The sequence below is a fragment of the Phycodurus eques genome, chromosome 6, assembly GCF_024500275.1.
Source record: "Phycodurus eques isolate BA_2022a chromosome 6, UOR_Pequ_1.1, whole genome shotgun sequence".
NCBI classification, from domain to species: domain Eukaryota; kingdom Metazoa; phylum Chordata; class Actinopteri; order Syngnathiformes; family Syngnathidae; genus Phycodurus; species Phycodurus eques.
The window spans coordinates 5,478,345-5,494,623 of record NC_084530.1 but is presented as its reverse complement, the minus strand read 5'-3'; the positions used below and the strand labels follow the sequence as shown (position 1 = coordinate 5,494,623).

Here is a 16,279-nt window from a genome sequence, read left to right as displayed (position 1 = left end):
TGACAGAGGGTTACAATGAAATCTCACATACATCCAGAATATGATGATGTACAGTACACATTCGTGTACACAAGCCGAATACATCTGAAATATTGATCCTTTATTGTTGAATTGCACCTTGAGGGATTATAACGTGGCACGCGCCATTCTGTCTCACAGTTCAACTGACTTTGGGCGAAAGCCGGACTACACCCTGAACTGTCGCAGGGCACCCCTTCTCCATTAGTCCAGTCAATCGAAGTTCCACTGTATGTCTAGTTAGGAAACATTACAAGTGGTCAGACATCACTGTCCTTTCGGAATTGCAATGCGAGTGTGTGCATGCGTGTGGGTACAGACAAGTAGCCTCATGGATATAAGATTTTTTGTTTTGTTTTGTTTTATGCCCTGCGATTGGCTGGCAACACCCCTGAACTGGTTGGCAGCCAATCGCAGGACAGATTTGGAGTCTTCAATTAACCTACCACGCATGTTTTTGGGATGGGTTAGTTGAAGCTTTCTGGGTGGAATTCTTTCCCATTCTTGCTTGATGTACAGCTTCAGCTGTTCAATAGTTGTCGTATTTTACGTTTCATAATGCGCCACACATTTTCAATGGGAGACAGGTCTGGACTGCAGGCAAGCCAGTCTAGTACCCGCACTCTTTTACTACGAAGCCACGCTGTTGTAACACGTGCAGAATGTGGTTTGGCATTGTCTTGCTACAATAAGCAGGGGCGTCCATGAAAAAGACGTTGCTTGGATGGCAGCATATGTTTCTCCAAAACCTGCATGCAGTGATTTCTCCAGATTTTCTGAACCTTTTGATGACATTATGACACACATGAAGCCCGGTCCCCAGAACTGTGAGGCAGATGTGCTAAGCAGTCGCCCACCGTGCAACCATTTGCTAAAAGTTTTCCCCTCATTAATGTACACAAAGCACCCCATATTGACAGTAAAAAAAAAAAAAAAAATGGAATTGTTGAATTCTTTGCAGAGTTATTAAAACGCACACAAAATGTAATCAAAAAAAGGAAAAAAACAAAACATTAAGTTGTTGTATGTTGATATACGGTAAGTACCTAATCATGATATTTGCACTTTGCTACAATTAATGAATTTGAGACCTTGAATTAAAAATTTGTAAAAGAATGTTTCATCATGACAGTAATGCTCTTAACTTTTGGTCAGTCTTTCTAAATTAGTATCAAATGCGAATGTAGATGTAATTTAATTCAGTGTCACTATTGAACTGAACGGGAAATGAATTAGAATGGGCACTGAAGGTTGTTGTTGTTGTTGTTTTTTTTTTTTTTTTTCTTTTGTGACAGTAATAAAGCATGAAAAAAGCCAACCGGAGGGTTTTCCACCGACAGCGAGCGGCCCGCGCGGGTTGGCCGCGGAGTGGACAGCCCGTGTGCCCCGTCAACGAGGCGACAAAATAATATCACGTGATACAAAATGGGCAGTCCTCTGACGGGGCTGGGGAAAAAAAAAAAAAAAAAAAAAAAAAGCCATTTTCTGGCGCTGCTGCAAATTGTATCCAAGTGCTACGAACCTCGCTGGGAGGAGAAGGAAGAGTCCGATGTCAAATCAGGTACGAATGAAGCTCGGCCAGCTGATTTTCGTGCGTGGCGGCGCATTCCCTCTGCACGGTGTCACATTTGGAGCCTCTCTTGTTCGCCTCCCCATACGAGCCCTGTCAGTGAATTTAAGATGGCTGCTTTGTGCACCAGTGGGCTTTTCTGAGGCTCTGCACCCTCTTAGTGTAGGCGCTTTTTTTTTTTTTTTTTGGGTTTGTTTTGGTTTTTGGTTTGTTTCCCCCCCCCCCCCTCCCCCCTCCCGACGTGTTCCGTCGTGCCGCTCGCTCGAACGGCGGAGCTGTGCACAAATGGACTCCCTCTTTGTTGGTGCTCCGGCCCGACGGCGAAGCTGATGCCCTAAGAGGAGGCCACACTGGAGCTATTCAGTAGTCGGCTACCTTCACGGGCTGCACGCCTCACTGTGACAAAGCTTCGTTTATCGCTCCAATGTCTTTGCCGTCATTTGGACGGCCATCGGCTCTCTTTGTTGCGGCTCGTCTGTCCCAAGGACTGACTGCAGAGGGACGGGCTCTTACTGACAATATGACGGACAATTCAGTTTCATGAAGCGCGAGAACCTTGATGTACCCTACCTGTGATTTAAAACAACAACAACAACAACAATGCCGTGTTTCGTTTTGTCCCCCTCTTGCAGATCAACCCACATGGACAAAATGCAGCCCAATAAGATTAAAATCACAGATCTGAATTCACATCTGACTTGTCCCCTGTGCGCCGGTTACTTGGTTGATGCCACGACCATTGTAGAATGCCTCCACTCCTGTAAGTACAATCCCCTATTGACCTCTATGTTACTAGTCGATGAACAAGCCAAGTTTATTTGACCGCAATGTATCCCACTGGGAATCCTGCAATTATTCGTGATGCCGCATACCTAGAGTATAAACTGTTCCACAAAAGAGTCAGGTTAGAATAATAAGCTCATTGTCTTTCAAACTATATTGAATGGCTGAAAGAAAAAGTTGGATCATTTTTGTCTCACGTTGAGGCCTCACGTACTGTTACAAACACGTCAAAATCCAAATAATTGTGAGTTTTGAGTTGTCTGTTGCAAGGTTACGAACGCAATGAACGCGGTTGAGCAGCGGCGTAACACCATCGCGCGGCAGAAGAACGCACGCTCACTTATGGCCGCCCTTGCTGGTTTTCCATTTGATTGTTTTACATTTCTGGCCTAGAAGTGTTTTCCAGGCAATTATTTACTGCTGCGTTCAGATAGGTTATTGACAGACTCCGGCACATTCCGACTTGCGAAACTAGTTCAGGGACCAAAGCTGCCATAGCAACGGTAACTAGTGTCGTAAAACCCAAAAAAAAAAGTTTTATTTAATAGTGATTGCCTGTGTTGTGTCCCTCTGTGTAGTTTGTAAAACATGCATCGTTGCCTTTTTGGAGACAAACAAGTTCTGCCCTCGATGCGACGTCCAGGTTCACAAGACATGTCCACAGCTCAGCATCAGGTAAGCAAGCAAGGATCACATTTACTATCATTCATTCATTAACATTTGTTACTCCAAATTTTGTTTTTTTTCCATTTAGAGCGGACAAAACTCTACAAGACATAGTATATAAGCTCGTTCCGGGGTTATTCAAAGGTAAGACTGCCCCTATTTTCATGTCACAAAGCACCTTTGTAACAGAAAACTCCTTGATGTCATTGCTCAAGCTTGTTGTTATCGACTTCTCGCAGATGAGATGAAACGGAGGAGAGATTTCTACTCAGAGAATCGTGTTCTGGAACCAGGGGAAGTGGTGGAGACGTTTAACATTGCCGAAGATGAAATCATCAGTCTGTCGATACAGTTCTATGAGAGAAACAAGTTAGTGCAGCTTTTGGTTTTTTTCTTTCAAAATGAAGTTGAAGATGACAAAATATTATTGACACGTCTTATTTGGCCTATTAATGAATTCAAATCAAGACCATTCAATTGAAAAAAACCATACCTTGAATCTTGGCTGCGATGGAGTGAATTTCAGGCATCAACACATGCTGTTATTGTGACGGTCTGGAAAACACTTCAGGTTGTTGACATGCGGACTGTGAGGCGAAATCTGGTGCTTGCCATAGTGGTGTGTGAACCAAAGCTAAAAAAGGAGAATAGAAAAGTGTGCTTATGTTCCTGGCTCGTGAAAAGCGGCCAGCCTGGGCTAGCAGTGCTCTAAGCAGCTGAAGGGAATCACACTCGTTCCGTACCATGGGCTCACCACTTGTGGGAGGGGGAAGCGGATCAGATGCGATGTGGGAGGCGGGGGACCTTGGCGGGCTGATTCCCAGCTACGGAAGCTGGCTCGAGGGATGTGGCACGTCACCTGTCTGACAAGGAAGGAGCCCGAGCCTTTGTGTGAGGTTGAGAGGTTTCAACTCGATTAAGTTGGACTCACCTCGAGGCACAGTTTGGGCTCCAGAACTCTTCCTCTCGAGAGGGGTTGGACTGTCTTCTACTCTGGAGTTCCGAAAGGCTCTGGATGTTGTGGGGCTGTCGAGGTTGACACACCTCTGGCACATCGCATATGGACATCAGGGACGGTGCCTCTGGATTGGCAGACCATGGTAGTGGTCCCCTTTTTGTTTGGCGCTGATGATAGTGGCTCCGCGGATGCTGGGATGTTCACGTCATTTCATGATGTGTATTGTTTGGTTTAGCGTAAGGAAAGATGTCATCTTTCATCTTTGCTCCACTTTCGGCTCACTGAGATTTACCACTACCACGTTTGTTTGAGGTGGCCAAAATAGTTAAGCGTAGAACAGGCTTAAATCCAGTTGAAAATGTATGGGCATCAGCCTATCAGACATATTTGAAAGGAACAATACCAAGTGGCGATATTATAGGATTGATTATCATTGTACTTTTTTAATATTCCCCCGAACAGATTTTATTTCTTTGAATTTATTTAACCAGGAAACCCTTATTGAGATTAAAAATCTCCTTTACAAGAATGTCCTGGCCAACACGGCAATTCCAAATAATACAAAACAATGACCCCCCCCAAATATTTTTTTTATTGAATTGTATATGGTGTAGTTTATTGGTGTGGTTTACATATTTTTTCTAAAACCTTTTGTTTACCTTCTGTAGCCATGGTAAGGTGCTAGTAGTTCAACATTCACGCTATACCCTCTGATTTTCTGTATTTGCCTGCAGAACTAATGAGAGGCAGCGTGCAGAGGTGGATGGAGACAAGGTAAAACCTGGTTTGACTTTAGAGATAAGGATTAGTGAAGTCAGAGCCGAAATCCCGTTTTGATGATGTTGTTGTTTTTATGGTCCTCACCCTGGATTTGTGCTTTGTTCTCAGGCCAACGGTAAACGCTTCCTGCAGTGCCCTGCAGCCATGTCCGTCATGCACTTAGCAAAGTTCCTCAGAAGTAAGATGGATATACCCAGCAACTATAGGGTAATCACACACATGACATACAACCACGTGATGAATAATGTATCCAATGCTGCTAATTCCTCCTGTCAAATCATAGAACATAGATTTGAAAGTAAAGAGTAATCTGGGAAGAAAAGGCCTGATTATGACTTGAGAGCAATATCCTTTTCAATGTATGATTGAAAAATACAGCGCTACATGTATCCACTTCAGTAACCTTGAAACATACGGTGGCCTACGCGAAACATCTGTATTTCATCGTCTGTTCTGATACACCCGCAAATTTGGAATAATGCCTGATCAACTGGAGCGGAATGCCTGAAGGTATCATTTTCAGTACTGTTAAACAATGCATAAGCACTTCCTTGCTGTATGGATGTGATGTATTATGGAGCACCAGAGGTCAGTCTGCATTGGTGGAAAAGACAGATTAGCGGAAAGCTAATTTATCTCCCTTGTCCAGTGGGCTGTCCCGTCTCCTAAAATCACCTTTACTCTGTTACCTGAATATAAGATTGCTTTAATTATTAAAAATGGCTGTGCCATATCATATCAGCTATGTCTGTAACCTTTCCATCATATGAACTTGCCAATTCATAGGAAATGCCTATGGGACAACTCAACTGTACAGAGTCGTGCGCAGCATTAGTACACACAAAACTAGTAAAAATGTATAATCCAGACAAATTTTGTTGGTTAACACATTACTATGCCCAATAGTTTTTCCAATTCCATGTTTTTCCAGGATTTTTCATGGAACTATGGCGTTTTCAAATAAAAATGTAAATCTACATCACTATACCAGAGCTGCCAAATGTTACGGAACGTTCGTATTTTGTGACGGAAATCACTGAACGTTGACTCGTTACGGCCGTAACATTGATTTTCCCGGGGGAGAAAAAATAATCCAGCGTCTGATATTACCGGCGCGTCCACATTGAACAGCTACTTGCCGCACGCTATATTATTAAGCCCAGCCGGGGAGGCGAAAGTTCTCTTTGTGTCCAGTGTCAGTGCAAAACATCGGAATAAGTGATTTTGTGAAACAACACACTCAACGTAGGTCTTGTCTGGAACCTCGTTTTGGTGGCGGGTAACCCAACGTTGAGCAACAAAATAACAGCCCAATTAATAGGTGTTTAGAGATCTAAATATAAAAATATAATCTAAATATAAAATAATACACCTCTACACAGGACACCGCGTTCAGGCTGCAACTGCGTCCACTATTACAAGGTGGATGCAATAAAAACATGAAAATGAGAACTATTGAAGCCGTAATTTCTTATAACGATTTTGATCATGAGTGTCGCATGTAAATTTTCTTGACAACATATTGAAAATATGCAAATTCAGACAAATTTGGACAAATTGTTCTGGTCGTGAATTTTTATAGGTTGGCAGCTCTGCTAAACCTTATGTATTTACTACTAACAAATAATGTAGCTGTCAAAATTCATAGGACAAGTCAACAATAATTAAATGCATCTACTGTACAATAGTAGGTGATTAAAATTCTAATGAATGCTGTATAACTGCCGCACAACTTTTTCATTGAGTGACCTTAATATTGTGCAATGGTCGGGAGCTTATGTTGCATAACGTGTTTGTTTACAGGTAGAGGTGTTGTATGGCGATGAACCTCTAAAAGACTACTACACACTAATGGATATTGCCTACTTCTATGAGTGGAGACGGGTGAGTGAGTGGCAGCGCTCATTATACTTTGCATTTTATTGACTGAGTTAGATGTGCACCAGCTGGTATAAAAAAAATACAATAAAAATGCTTATTCAACAGAACTAACAAGAGGTGGTCTGGGTATTTTGACCTTTCATCAGTAAATTAAAAAGAATGTACAGTTGAACCTTGATAAAACGGACCCCGGTACAACTGATATCGGATAAAACGGACCTTTGGAACTGAACAGTGTGACCAACAATAGTGTCCATTTGTCACTTAAACTGCAGTTGACAAAGTCTGTCAGTTCCAGAATCGTTGCTGTTGTTTACTGGAGCTGTGGTGCAGAGACTGGCAGACATGTGTTTCCAAGTCGTAGATCACCAATGACGAGATCCAATTAACAAGACGTGCCTGTGTTGCGGCCATGTTGAATGTGGCAACATTTCCACATGGCTGCCATGATGGTTATGGGTATGGTTATTAAAATAGCATATGTAGCTAGCATAGTGCTCTGCTCCGCAGAGAGAGCTCACGTCTAGCTGTGGTGTTAACGCAAAGAGGAATATAACACACAAGTCTCTGGAGTCTGACACCTTCTTTTTTGGTACAGTCAAAAGTTTTTTTTTTTTTTGTTTTTTTTTTTGGTGAAGTCGTTCATGTGTGACAACAGAGTTGGAACTAGGAAGCACTTATTCGTCAGGGCTCACGAACGCAACTTCCCAATGACAAGCATGTCAACAATGTCTCCATAAAGCACACCAGCGGTAAGTTTGGATACATTTTGAAACTTTTCAAACATTTTCAAGCTTTTTTCTATTTATTTACAATAACTGTGTACTGTACTAGTTGTTTTAGGCCACGAAAAAAAGTACAAAACTATTTTGTACTGTACAGGAATATGGGTGCATATGGTCACAAAAACAAGAGAAAAAGCTTCAATGCACCGGACAATGGGCTATAACGGATGCCCCCCACCCACCCTTATTTGTCCATTCTATCGAGGTTCCACTGTACTGTGAGGAAAATAAGTAATTGTGAAATGACACATTTCGTGTTGTTGCCTCCAGCACAGTGTGATTCGCATTTACATGTCAAGGTTCACCTTAAGAGTATTGGAATTTCAGCCATTTTTTTTAAATCAGCCATCCATTCCAGGCTCAAAGTAACTTGCCATTTGAGAATAACTTTCATGGACAGTTATGTAATTGTTATGTGGTAGCTGTTCATTGGAGCGCTTGGTATAGAGTTTAATTGGTACATGAAGGTACATGTACATGAAGGCCACTATTGTGGCAGTAAAATTACAAGCAAAACGTTGAGGACCAATTCACTATTTCTCTTACCCCATTTTTTTTGTTTTTTTTAATTTAATGTACCTGTATGTATTTAGCCATCCTTTTCCAATGCCGGTCTTACTCTACTCATTCGCAGGGCATACTGTATAGACAAAAAAACCTTCACACTCACATTTAAACCTATGGGCAATTTACTCGGGAGAAAACCTACACAAGCATGGGGAGAACACGCAAACTCCACACAGGCTGAGATTCAAACAGAGAACCTCAAGCAGACATGCTGAACACAAATTCCACTGTGCTGGCCCACTTACGACAAATTACATCCATCCAATTTTCTGTACCGCTTATCTTCACACGGGTCGCGGGCGTGCTGGAGCCTATCCCAGCTATCTTAGGGCGAGAGGCGGGGTACACCCTTAAGTGGTCGCCAGCCAATCACAGGGCAAAAATGGTTGCGACACGACCTCAAATGTAAAAATGCAGTATATTGGGTGAGTGTATGTTAAAGTCTCTGGGTAGCTATTACTCCCAAAAACTGAAGAGGAAGTGAATTGTAGGATTTCCCCCCCACCAAACCCCATGCAGAAAGTCACGTTGCAGTGTATAGTGCTACATTTCAAGATAGTGGGAATTCAAATTCAATGGAATACAGCTTTTTAACTCGCAAGACCATGCAAATGTCAACTTCGCTTAAATGGTTTTGCTCTGACAGCACACAAGAAAGGTGAATACTAATCAGGTTTATTTATTTTTTATTGGTTATACTGCAATTTAACATCAAATGTCTTACATGGAAATTAATATGTAGGTTTTTGATTTAAGCTATTTGGAAAATGTTAAATAAATAGACAACATTCAAACAGTCTTTTAACAAACTTAAAAAAAAAACAACAAAAAAAACTTTAGTTTTTCTACAACTAGAAATATTTTCATTGGACCGCTTTAGTTCCAAGTGCCATATTTCCTACCTCCCAGAATTCCTGAATGGAGCAAACGTATGTTGTGTACCTGTGTGCAGACGGGACCCATTCCCCTGCAGTACCTGGTCAAACCCACAAGGAAGCGTAGGAGGCCATCCCAGTCTGCAGTCCAGGGCCACTCTGATGGTATCAACACCAGCCCGACCTCAGAGAGCGACTCACAAAGCGACAAAGTCCACAGTCCGGCTTCGGCCCAGATACCCCGAGCCTCCACACAATCCAGCCCTGCGCCTCACCTTTCTCCCGCCATCCAGAACTCCAATGGTACCACTGTGCCCAACAACACTCAGCGACACGCTCTCTCCTCCAAACAGGGAGCCTCCGCTCGGAAGGTGACCGTCAACGGCACAAGCTCGGCACCCTGCAAAGAGGAGGCCAGGGGAGTGGAAAAAAGCGGTTTGCCTCCTACGACCTAATATCTGTGCATAACAACAGGGAGGACAGTGTTTGGATTGCTCCCTTCTTTCGACAGAGCAAAAATACTAACTGGAGCCTTCTTTTGGACGAGACAGTTTTCATATTTCACCATGACAGACTGAAGTGTGCAGCCAAATGTGTGTGTGAGTGTGTGTGTGTGTGTGTGCGCTAGACTAGAACAGTGCACACATACGAACTGTACAGTATGTATCGAGTGTGGGCATGTGTGCATACATATGTATAAACCTATCTTTTATACAAGACGTAATCATTTTGTATTGTATATGCAGTGGTTGTTTCATTTCCACCGTTCAATTCGTACTTTATCTTCTGTAGAATTTAAATGCAGGAGCGCGTTGCAGTGATAGTGAAAAATCACTGCAACATTTCCATACAAAAGGTAAAGAGCAATTCTTGCCTTGTCATTTAATAACTGCTGTAGAAGGGCCCAGTATAAGCAAGGACTCACTCATCCGGTAACACACGTTCATGACAAAAACTGTCGATGCACTTTCCATTTTTCTGACCACAGTTAAAAAACCAACAAGTATTTGCCACCATGAGACGCTTTCACACTTTTCTAAGCACTCGCCTGTGTGTGTGTGTGTGTGTCAGACAACTGTACTTTTGTCGTAAATGTCTGTAAGAACTCAAAAGGGATTTGAATACACGGCCATGTATGGTGTTTCATAAAATACAGCATTCCTCGTTTCCGTTCCAACAAAAAAAACAACAACAATGCTTTAAAAAAAATAAAATCAGCCATGTGCATGCTTTAGGTCAATAAAATGTTTACTTTCTAGGTTTTTTGAACAAAGTGTCCCAATTAATCATTTCCTGAGAACATCAGGAGGTTGTGAAGCATACTGTGAAATAAAGTTCAATGCTGGCAGTTTTTTTAAAGACATTTATTATACATGATTTATCGAAAGAACAGTGATAAGCTTCCAATAGGAAACCACTTATTTAGTTAACTGTTCTATCACACTCAATAACACAAATTTTGTAGAGGCGTGTCAACTTACGGGATTCAAACAGTTGAAACACTAGTGGGTACAATATGTTCTGCCTATACAACCACAGGCCATATTTGTTCTAAAGCTCCAGTGAAGTTAGATACTTCGCCCTTTTCGAAGCGAGACACGTTTTAACTGTCAGTTCTGCTCATGCAGCGGGGCAGATGTGATGAAGTCCTGCTTGTGCGTGCCATCACAGTATGGTGGGTTGTTTGTGTATTTGCAGCCACACAACCAAACTGTAGCATCTTTCTCTGGGACGAAGCGTAATGGGGACAGGCCCTGGGCTTTGGTCTTGTGTGCTCCATCACAGAAAGGCTGCAATAATCATAAATACCCAATGCGCTATACACCACAATTCCAATGAAGATGCGATGCGTAAAACAAAAAGAATGCTTTGCAAATCCTTTTCAACCTATATGCAATTGAATACACTGCAAAGACATTTAATGTCCAAAGTGATGAAAGTTTTTTGTGTGTGTGTAAATATTCTATCATTTTGAATTTGATGCCTGCAACAAAATACTGGAAAAGTGGAGGAATGATTACAAAAAATAATAATAATTCTTGAGAACATTCCACAGGTTAATTGGAAACAGGTGAGTGTATTGATTGGGAATAAAAGGAGCATCCCCGATCGGTTGAGTTGTTCACAAGCAAGGATTGGGCGAGGTTCACCACTTTGTTAACAACTGCGTGAGCAAATAGTACAAACAGTTTAAGGATATTTCTCAAAGTAAAATTGGAAGGAATTTAGGGATTTCATCATCTACGGTCCATAATATCAAAAGATTCAGAAAATCTGGAGAAATCTGCATATAAGCGGCAACCCGAAAACCAACATTGAATGCCCGCGCATGACCTTCGAACCCTCAGGCATCAATGTAAAAAGGATATCCCCACTTGGGCTGAGGAACACTTCAGAAAACCATAGTCAGTTAACACAATTTGTCGCTACATCTACAAATGCAAGTTAAAACTTGACCAAGCCAAGCGTAAGCCACATACAGTATCAACAGCACGCAGAAACGCTGCCAGCTTCTCTGGGCCCGAGCGCACCTGACGTAAAGTGGAAAAGTGTGCTGTGGTCTGACGAGTCCACATTTCAAATTGTTTTTGGAAATCATAGACGTCTCCTCCGGGTCAACGAGGAAAAGGACCATCCGGATTGTTATCAGCACAAAGTTCAAAAGCCAGCATCTGTAATGGTATGGGTAATTTACACATCAGTGAAGGCACCATTAATGGTGAAAGGTACATTGAGCTTTTGGGGCAACAAATGCTGCCAGCCAAGCAATGTCTTTTCAGGGATGTCCCTGTTTATTTCAGCAAGACAATGCCAAGCCACATCTGCATATGGTATAACAGTGTGGCTTTGTAGCAAAAGAGTGCGAGTACAAGATTGGCCTGCCAGTAGTCCAGACCTGTCTGCCATTGAAAATGCGTGGTACGTTAAGAAGCACAAAATAAGACAACGGCGATCCTGGGCTGTTGAGCAACTTAAGTTGTACATCAAGCAAGAATGACAAAGAATTCCACCTACAAAGCTTCAACAATTAAGTGTTCTCGGTTCTCAAATGCTTAATGAGTGTTGTTTAGAAAAGGTTATGTAACACAGTGGTAAACATGACCCTGTCCCAGCTTTTTTAAAACCTGTTGCAAACTTCAAATTCAAAATGATGAATTTGCACAAAAAAAACCAAAACAAAACCAAAAAAAACAATTATAATGCATCCATCCATCCATCCATCCATCTTCTGAGCCGCTTCTCCTCACTAGGGTCGCGGGCGTACTGGAGCCTATCCCAGCTGTCATCGGGCAGGAGGCGGGGTACACCCTGAACTGGTTGCCAGCCAATCGCAGGGCACATACAAACAAACAACCATATGCACTCACAGTCACACCTATGGGCAATTTAGACTATCCAATTAATGCATGTTTTTTGGGATGTGGGAGGAAACCGGAGTGCCCGGAGAAAACCCACACAGGCACGGGGAGAACATGCAAACTCCACACAGGCGGGGCCGGAGATTGAAACCGGGTCCTCAGAACTGTGAGGCTGACGCTCTAACCAGTCGGCCACCGTGCCGCCACAATTATAATTCTTAACATTAAAAATATTTTTAGTATATTCAATTTAATATAGGTTGAAAAGAATTGGCAAAACTTTGTTTCCATTTACATTTTACACAACATACCCAATTAATTGGAAATGGGGTTTGTACTTCACACCCACTACCGTAGGCTAAAGTGAGCAACTTAAAGTGCAACCAAACCAACCCGAGAAATCTCTTGTACAATTGACACATCACAGAAAAGAGTCTTGTTAAGAAAAAATTAATCGCAAAGTATGCAAAATCAGTCTTCAAAATGGTCAAGAATCGAGACATTCTCCTGTGTGTGCGTATCACTGAGCGCTCTGAAAATCCCCAGACCTTTCAGCTGTCAATCAAATACACTACTTACTTCCCTCGCAGCTCCTTTCCAGTGAAAGACGCACACACGCACAGCTTTCACAGGCTGCACAGAGGCAGCATCTGAGGCGGCATTATGACTAAAAGCCACCCCGACAGGACAATTTGCCCTCCTTTGAAATTTAGCACGATAACGCACCTCTGTAGCCGTCGAAGGGTGCACCATAAGCGGCGACAGCGGCGAGACTTGCACTGGTCCCCTGTGGAGGAATTTATAAATATCGATGCCTCTGATACCAGCTCTTTATGTTTAAAAAAAAAAAAAAATTCGATTCTCTCGAGTGACCCAGTTTTATAAAACTGTGCTGGAGCCTATCAAAGCCGACTTGGGGTGAAAGGCGGACTACACCCTGAAGTGGCCACCAGTCAGTCGCAGGGAACATATAGACACAGACAAACATTCGCACTCACATTCACACCGTCACTGAGTGGGAACTGAACCCACGCTGCCGGTACCGAAGTGAGGCGAATGCACCACTACACCAGATCAGTGACCATCAACAATAATCATAGTATAAATTAAAACAATACCTCTCCGATGGGGACAAAGCTCAGCAGTATTGTTTTTGCAAAGGGTTTCATTTTATTACCTCGTCTTCTCCACGAGCCTTAACAGCATTATAATTGTACATGTACCCAATGAATAATGCAAAGAGAGTGTACAGTACATGTATTGCGGTTATACATAGCTGTACCTGTTTTTTGCTGTGCCCACAGGTGCACCACGAATAACGCTTTCCACCAACAAGATCCACTTTGAAAGGTTTCTTAGAGGGGATGACCGGCTCAGGAGGGATTGTCGAGAGATGGACCTGATGACAGTTGTACACACTTCGTTTATTGACAACACTTTTAAAACACCCCCATCCATCTCATTTCTATCCAGTTTGTTCTCATTAGGGATCACGCGTGAGGTGGAGCCTATCCCTGCTGACTTTGGACGGGGGAAAATGCCGACGTCATCACCGAGGCCCAGCTTGCTGGCCTTGTGAGGGCAAATTTAAAATCTCAAGCAATACATGCTATTTGCATTTGAATGTGTTTAACAATATAACTTATGGGGGAAAAGTGTATATTGAAAAACAACAACAACAACAACAATGAATCACTGCTGATTGCTGAATGATATTTAGTTGCTCTATTGTCCATGCATGCATGCTCACTGGGGCACTTGAATGCAACACACTATTATTCATATGTTGATTTAGGATCATTAAAAACAAAAATAAAGGGTACAACTTCAAAGAGTGCCGCTTGAAACGACGTCAGAAGTCAAAATATTTACGTCATCTTGCCTACTATACGTCGAGAAAACGCAATTAGTTTAAGTAACGCAGGGATAACACAAGGGCAGAGTTTAGTTTACCTTGGATTGCATAGTTGTCATCCGAGATTGTTTCAAAATGGAAGTAATCCAGAGGTGATGTAATTTGGCCACCAGGCTGCTCATTTTGTCCATTGAAATCTTGCCACAGCAAGTCAAAATCTTTTCCTTTCGCTCAATCTACGCCGTTGCCAAGACTCAACCTGAAATGACAACAGCTGCTTCTCTGTCTGAGCCGCTCAACACAGTGACATCAACATGAAAAAAAAATAAATAAATACATAGGCAAAAAACTAAAAAATAAAAAAAGAATAAAAATGACACAGGAACTTGGACTCGCTTGCGATCAGCTGTGTCAATTTGACCAAGCTGCAGGGAAGGATGGGTCGCTCATAGGCTTACGTCAAAATCAAGCGTCAAAACAACCAGCCAATCAGAAGGCAGAATGTATTATGTTCCGGAGTGGAACGCCCACTAATTTGATTGGTTGATGGAGTCGTGCCTGAGACTGGCAGCGGAAAGAAGCGCGGACATGGTTAAGATCAAGTGGCGCATTCAAGTTGACACGCTTTGCTTTTCGTTTCGGCTTGGGAACAAAAGAAGTTAAAGTTGTGCAGTTCTCGACGAAGCGAGAATACTAAATCGCGAATTGTGTAGCCTCAAACTGAGCAACGGTCATTGTTATCTCATTCTTCATGTTTACTTAAAATTGTTTTCCAATTTCCACACACCGAGCATGCTGTGCTGGTTTCCGGTCTGGTCGCACTTCCCCCACGTCTTCACTGCTCTTGCCGGTCCTCCAGTTTTAATGCATAATTCATTGGTTAGTGGGGGGAGGGCTGGGGACAACGCTCGGCCAGGTGTACCGGCACTCTGACCTCCTCTCTGGCATTTTTTTTTTTTTTTTGTGCTGTTAGGTCAAGCAGAATGGAAGATCTGTATCCCTTTTATGCCGGAACAGTTTTACTGTGTCACAGTGGAGTTTTTAAGCTTCAGCTGTGGTTTCTTGGTTTTATAATTGAAGTTTCTTGAGAATCAGAGTCAAACAGAACAACGTTTCTAAAGGGGAGAGAGAAACAAAGACAAAAGACAAAGCACTAATTGTAAACAGGATGAGGTGAACACTTTTTTCCAGAAGAGGCAGGAACATAGGGTGACCTACAAGAGTGGAGGTAGAAGCACGCAGGTGGATTACATCTTGTGCAGACGATGTCATCTGAAGGAGGTTACCGACTGTAAGGTAGTGGTAGGGGAGAGTCTGGCTAGACAGCATAGGATGGTGGTGTGTGAGAACCATGTGGTGGAAGCTGAGACAGGACGAGTGTTGTGCAGCTTTTCGGGAAGTGGTGAGGCACGCTCTCGGTGGACAAGAGGAGCTTCCAGAAGACTGGACGAGTGCAGCCAAGGTGATAAGAGAGGCAGGCAGGAGAGTACTTGGTGTATCTTCTGGCAGAAAAGGAGAGGAGGAGACTTGGTGGTGGAACCTCACAGTACAGGAAATCATACAAGGAAGAAGGTTAGCTAAGAAGAAGTGGGACACTGAGAGGACCGAGGAGAGGCGAAGAGAATACATTGAGATGCGACACAGGGCAAGGGTCGAGGGGGGCAAAGGCCAAACAAGAGGCATATGATGACATGTATAGCAGGTTGGACACTAAAGAAGGACAAAAGGATCTATACAGGCTCGCCAGACAGAGGGATAGAGATGGGAAGGATGTGCATGCAGCAGGTTAGGGTGATTAAGGATAGAGATGGAAATATGTTGACTGGTGCCAGTAGTGTGCTAGCTAGATGGAAAGTATACTTCGAGGAGTTGATGAATGTGGAAAATGAGAGAGAAGGGAGAGTAGAAGAGGCAAGTGTGCAGTGGTGAGGGATAGGCTGACAGATGAGGTTAGACTGGAATCCCCGTGGACCATGATGTTTGCCGATGACATTGTGATCTGCAGTGAAAGTAGGGAGCAGGTGGAAGGACAGCCTAGGTTCGATGTTTTGGAGACAAAATTAGAGAGAGCAGACTTCGATGGTTGGGACACATCCAGAGGAGAAATAGCGAGTATATTGGTAGAAGGATGATGAGGATGGAGCTGCCAGGCAAGAGAGCGAGAGGAAGACCAAAGAGAAGG

The 16,279-nt window shown here is 42.9% G+C and overlaps 2 protein-coding genes and 1 long non-coding RNA gene across 3 annotated transcripts; 1 reads left to right on the top strand and 2 right to left on the bottom strand.

The window, feature by feature from the left end:
- The first annotated feature begins 1,495 nt into the window (after nucleotides 1–1,495).
- On the top strand, nucleotides 1,496–9,622 carry LOC133404517 (polycomb group RING finger protein 2-like). Its single transcript, XM_061680473.1, has 9 exons — nucleotides 1,496–1,579; nucleotides 2,221–2,348; nucleotides 2,950–3,046; nucleotides 3,126–3,181; nucleotides 3,277–3,406; nucleotides 4,730–4,769; nucleotides 4,884–4,982; nucleotides 6,579–6,659; nucleotides 8,961–9,622. The coding sequence occupies exons 2-9, from the start codon at nucleotides 2,231–2,233 to the stop codon at nucleotides 9,336–9,338; spliced, it is 999 nt and encodes a 332-aa protein (XP_061536457.1). The 5' UTR covers nucleotides 1,496–1,579; nucleotides 2,221–2,230; the 3' UTR covers nucleotides 9,339–9,622.
- LOC133404520 (uncharacterized) lies at nucleotides 3,041–3,966 on the bottom strand. Its single transcript, XR_009768841.1, has 3 exons — nucleotides 3,781–3,966; nucleotides 3,531–3,671; nucleotides 3,041–3,391 (listed from the first exon to the last, which is right to left on the bottom strand). It is a non-coding gene; the product is annotated as an uncharacterized LOC133404520 (long non-coding RNA).
- Nucleotides 9,623–9,871: 249 nt separating the features above from the next.
- On the bottom strand, nucleotides 9,872–14,502 carry LOC133404519 (CDGSH iron-sulfur domain-containing protein 3, mitochondrial-like). The gene is made up of 3 exons (XM_061680475.1): nucleotides 14,196–14,502; nucleotides 13,525–13,641; nucleotides 9,872–10,673 (listed from the first exon to the last, which is right to left on the bottom strand). Exons 1-3 carry the CDS (start codon nucleotides 14,286–14,288, stop codon nucleotides 10,494–10,496), a joined length of 390 nt encoding a protein of 129 aa, XP_061536459.1. The 5' UTR covers nucleotides 14,289–14,502; the 3' UTR covers nucleotides 9,872–10,493.
- Nucleotides 14,503–16,279: the final 1,777 nt, after the last annotated feature.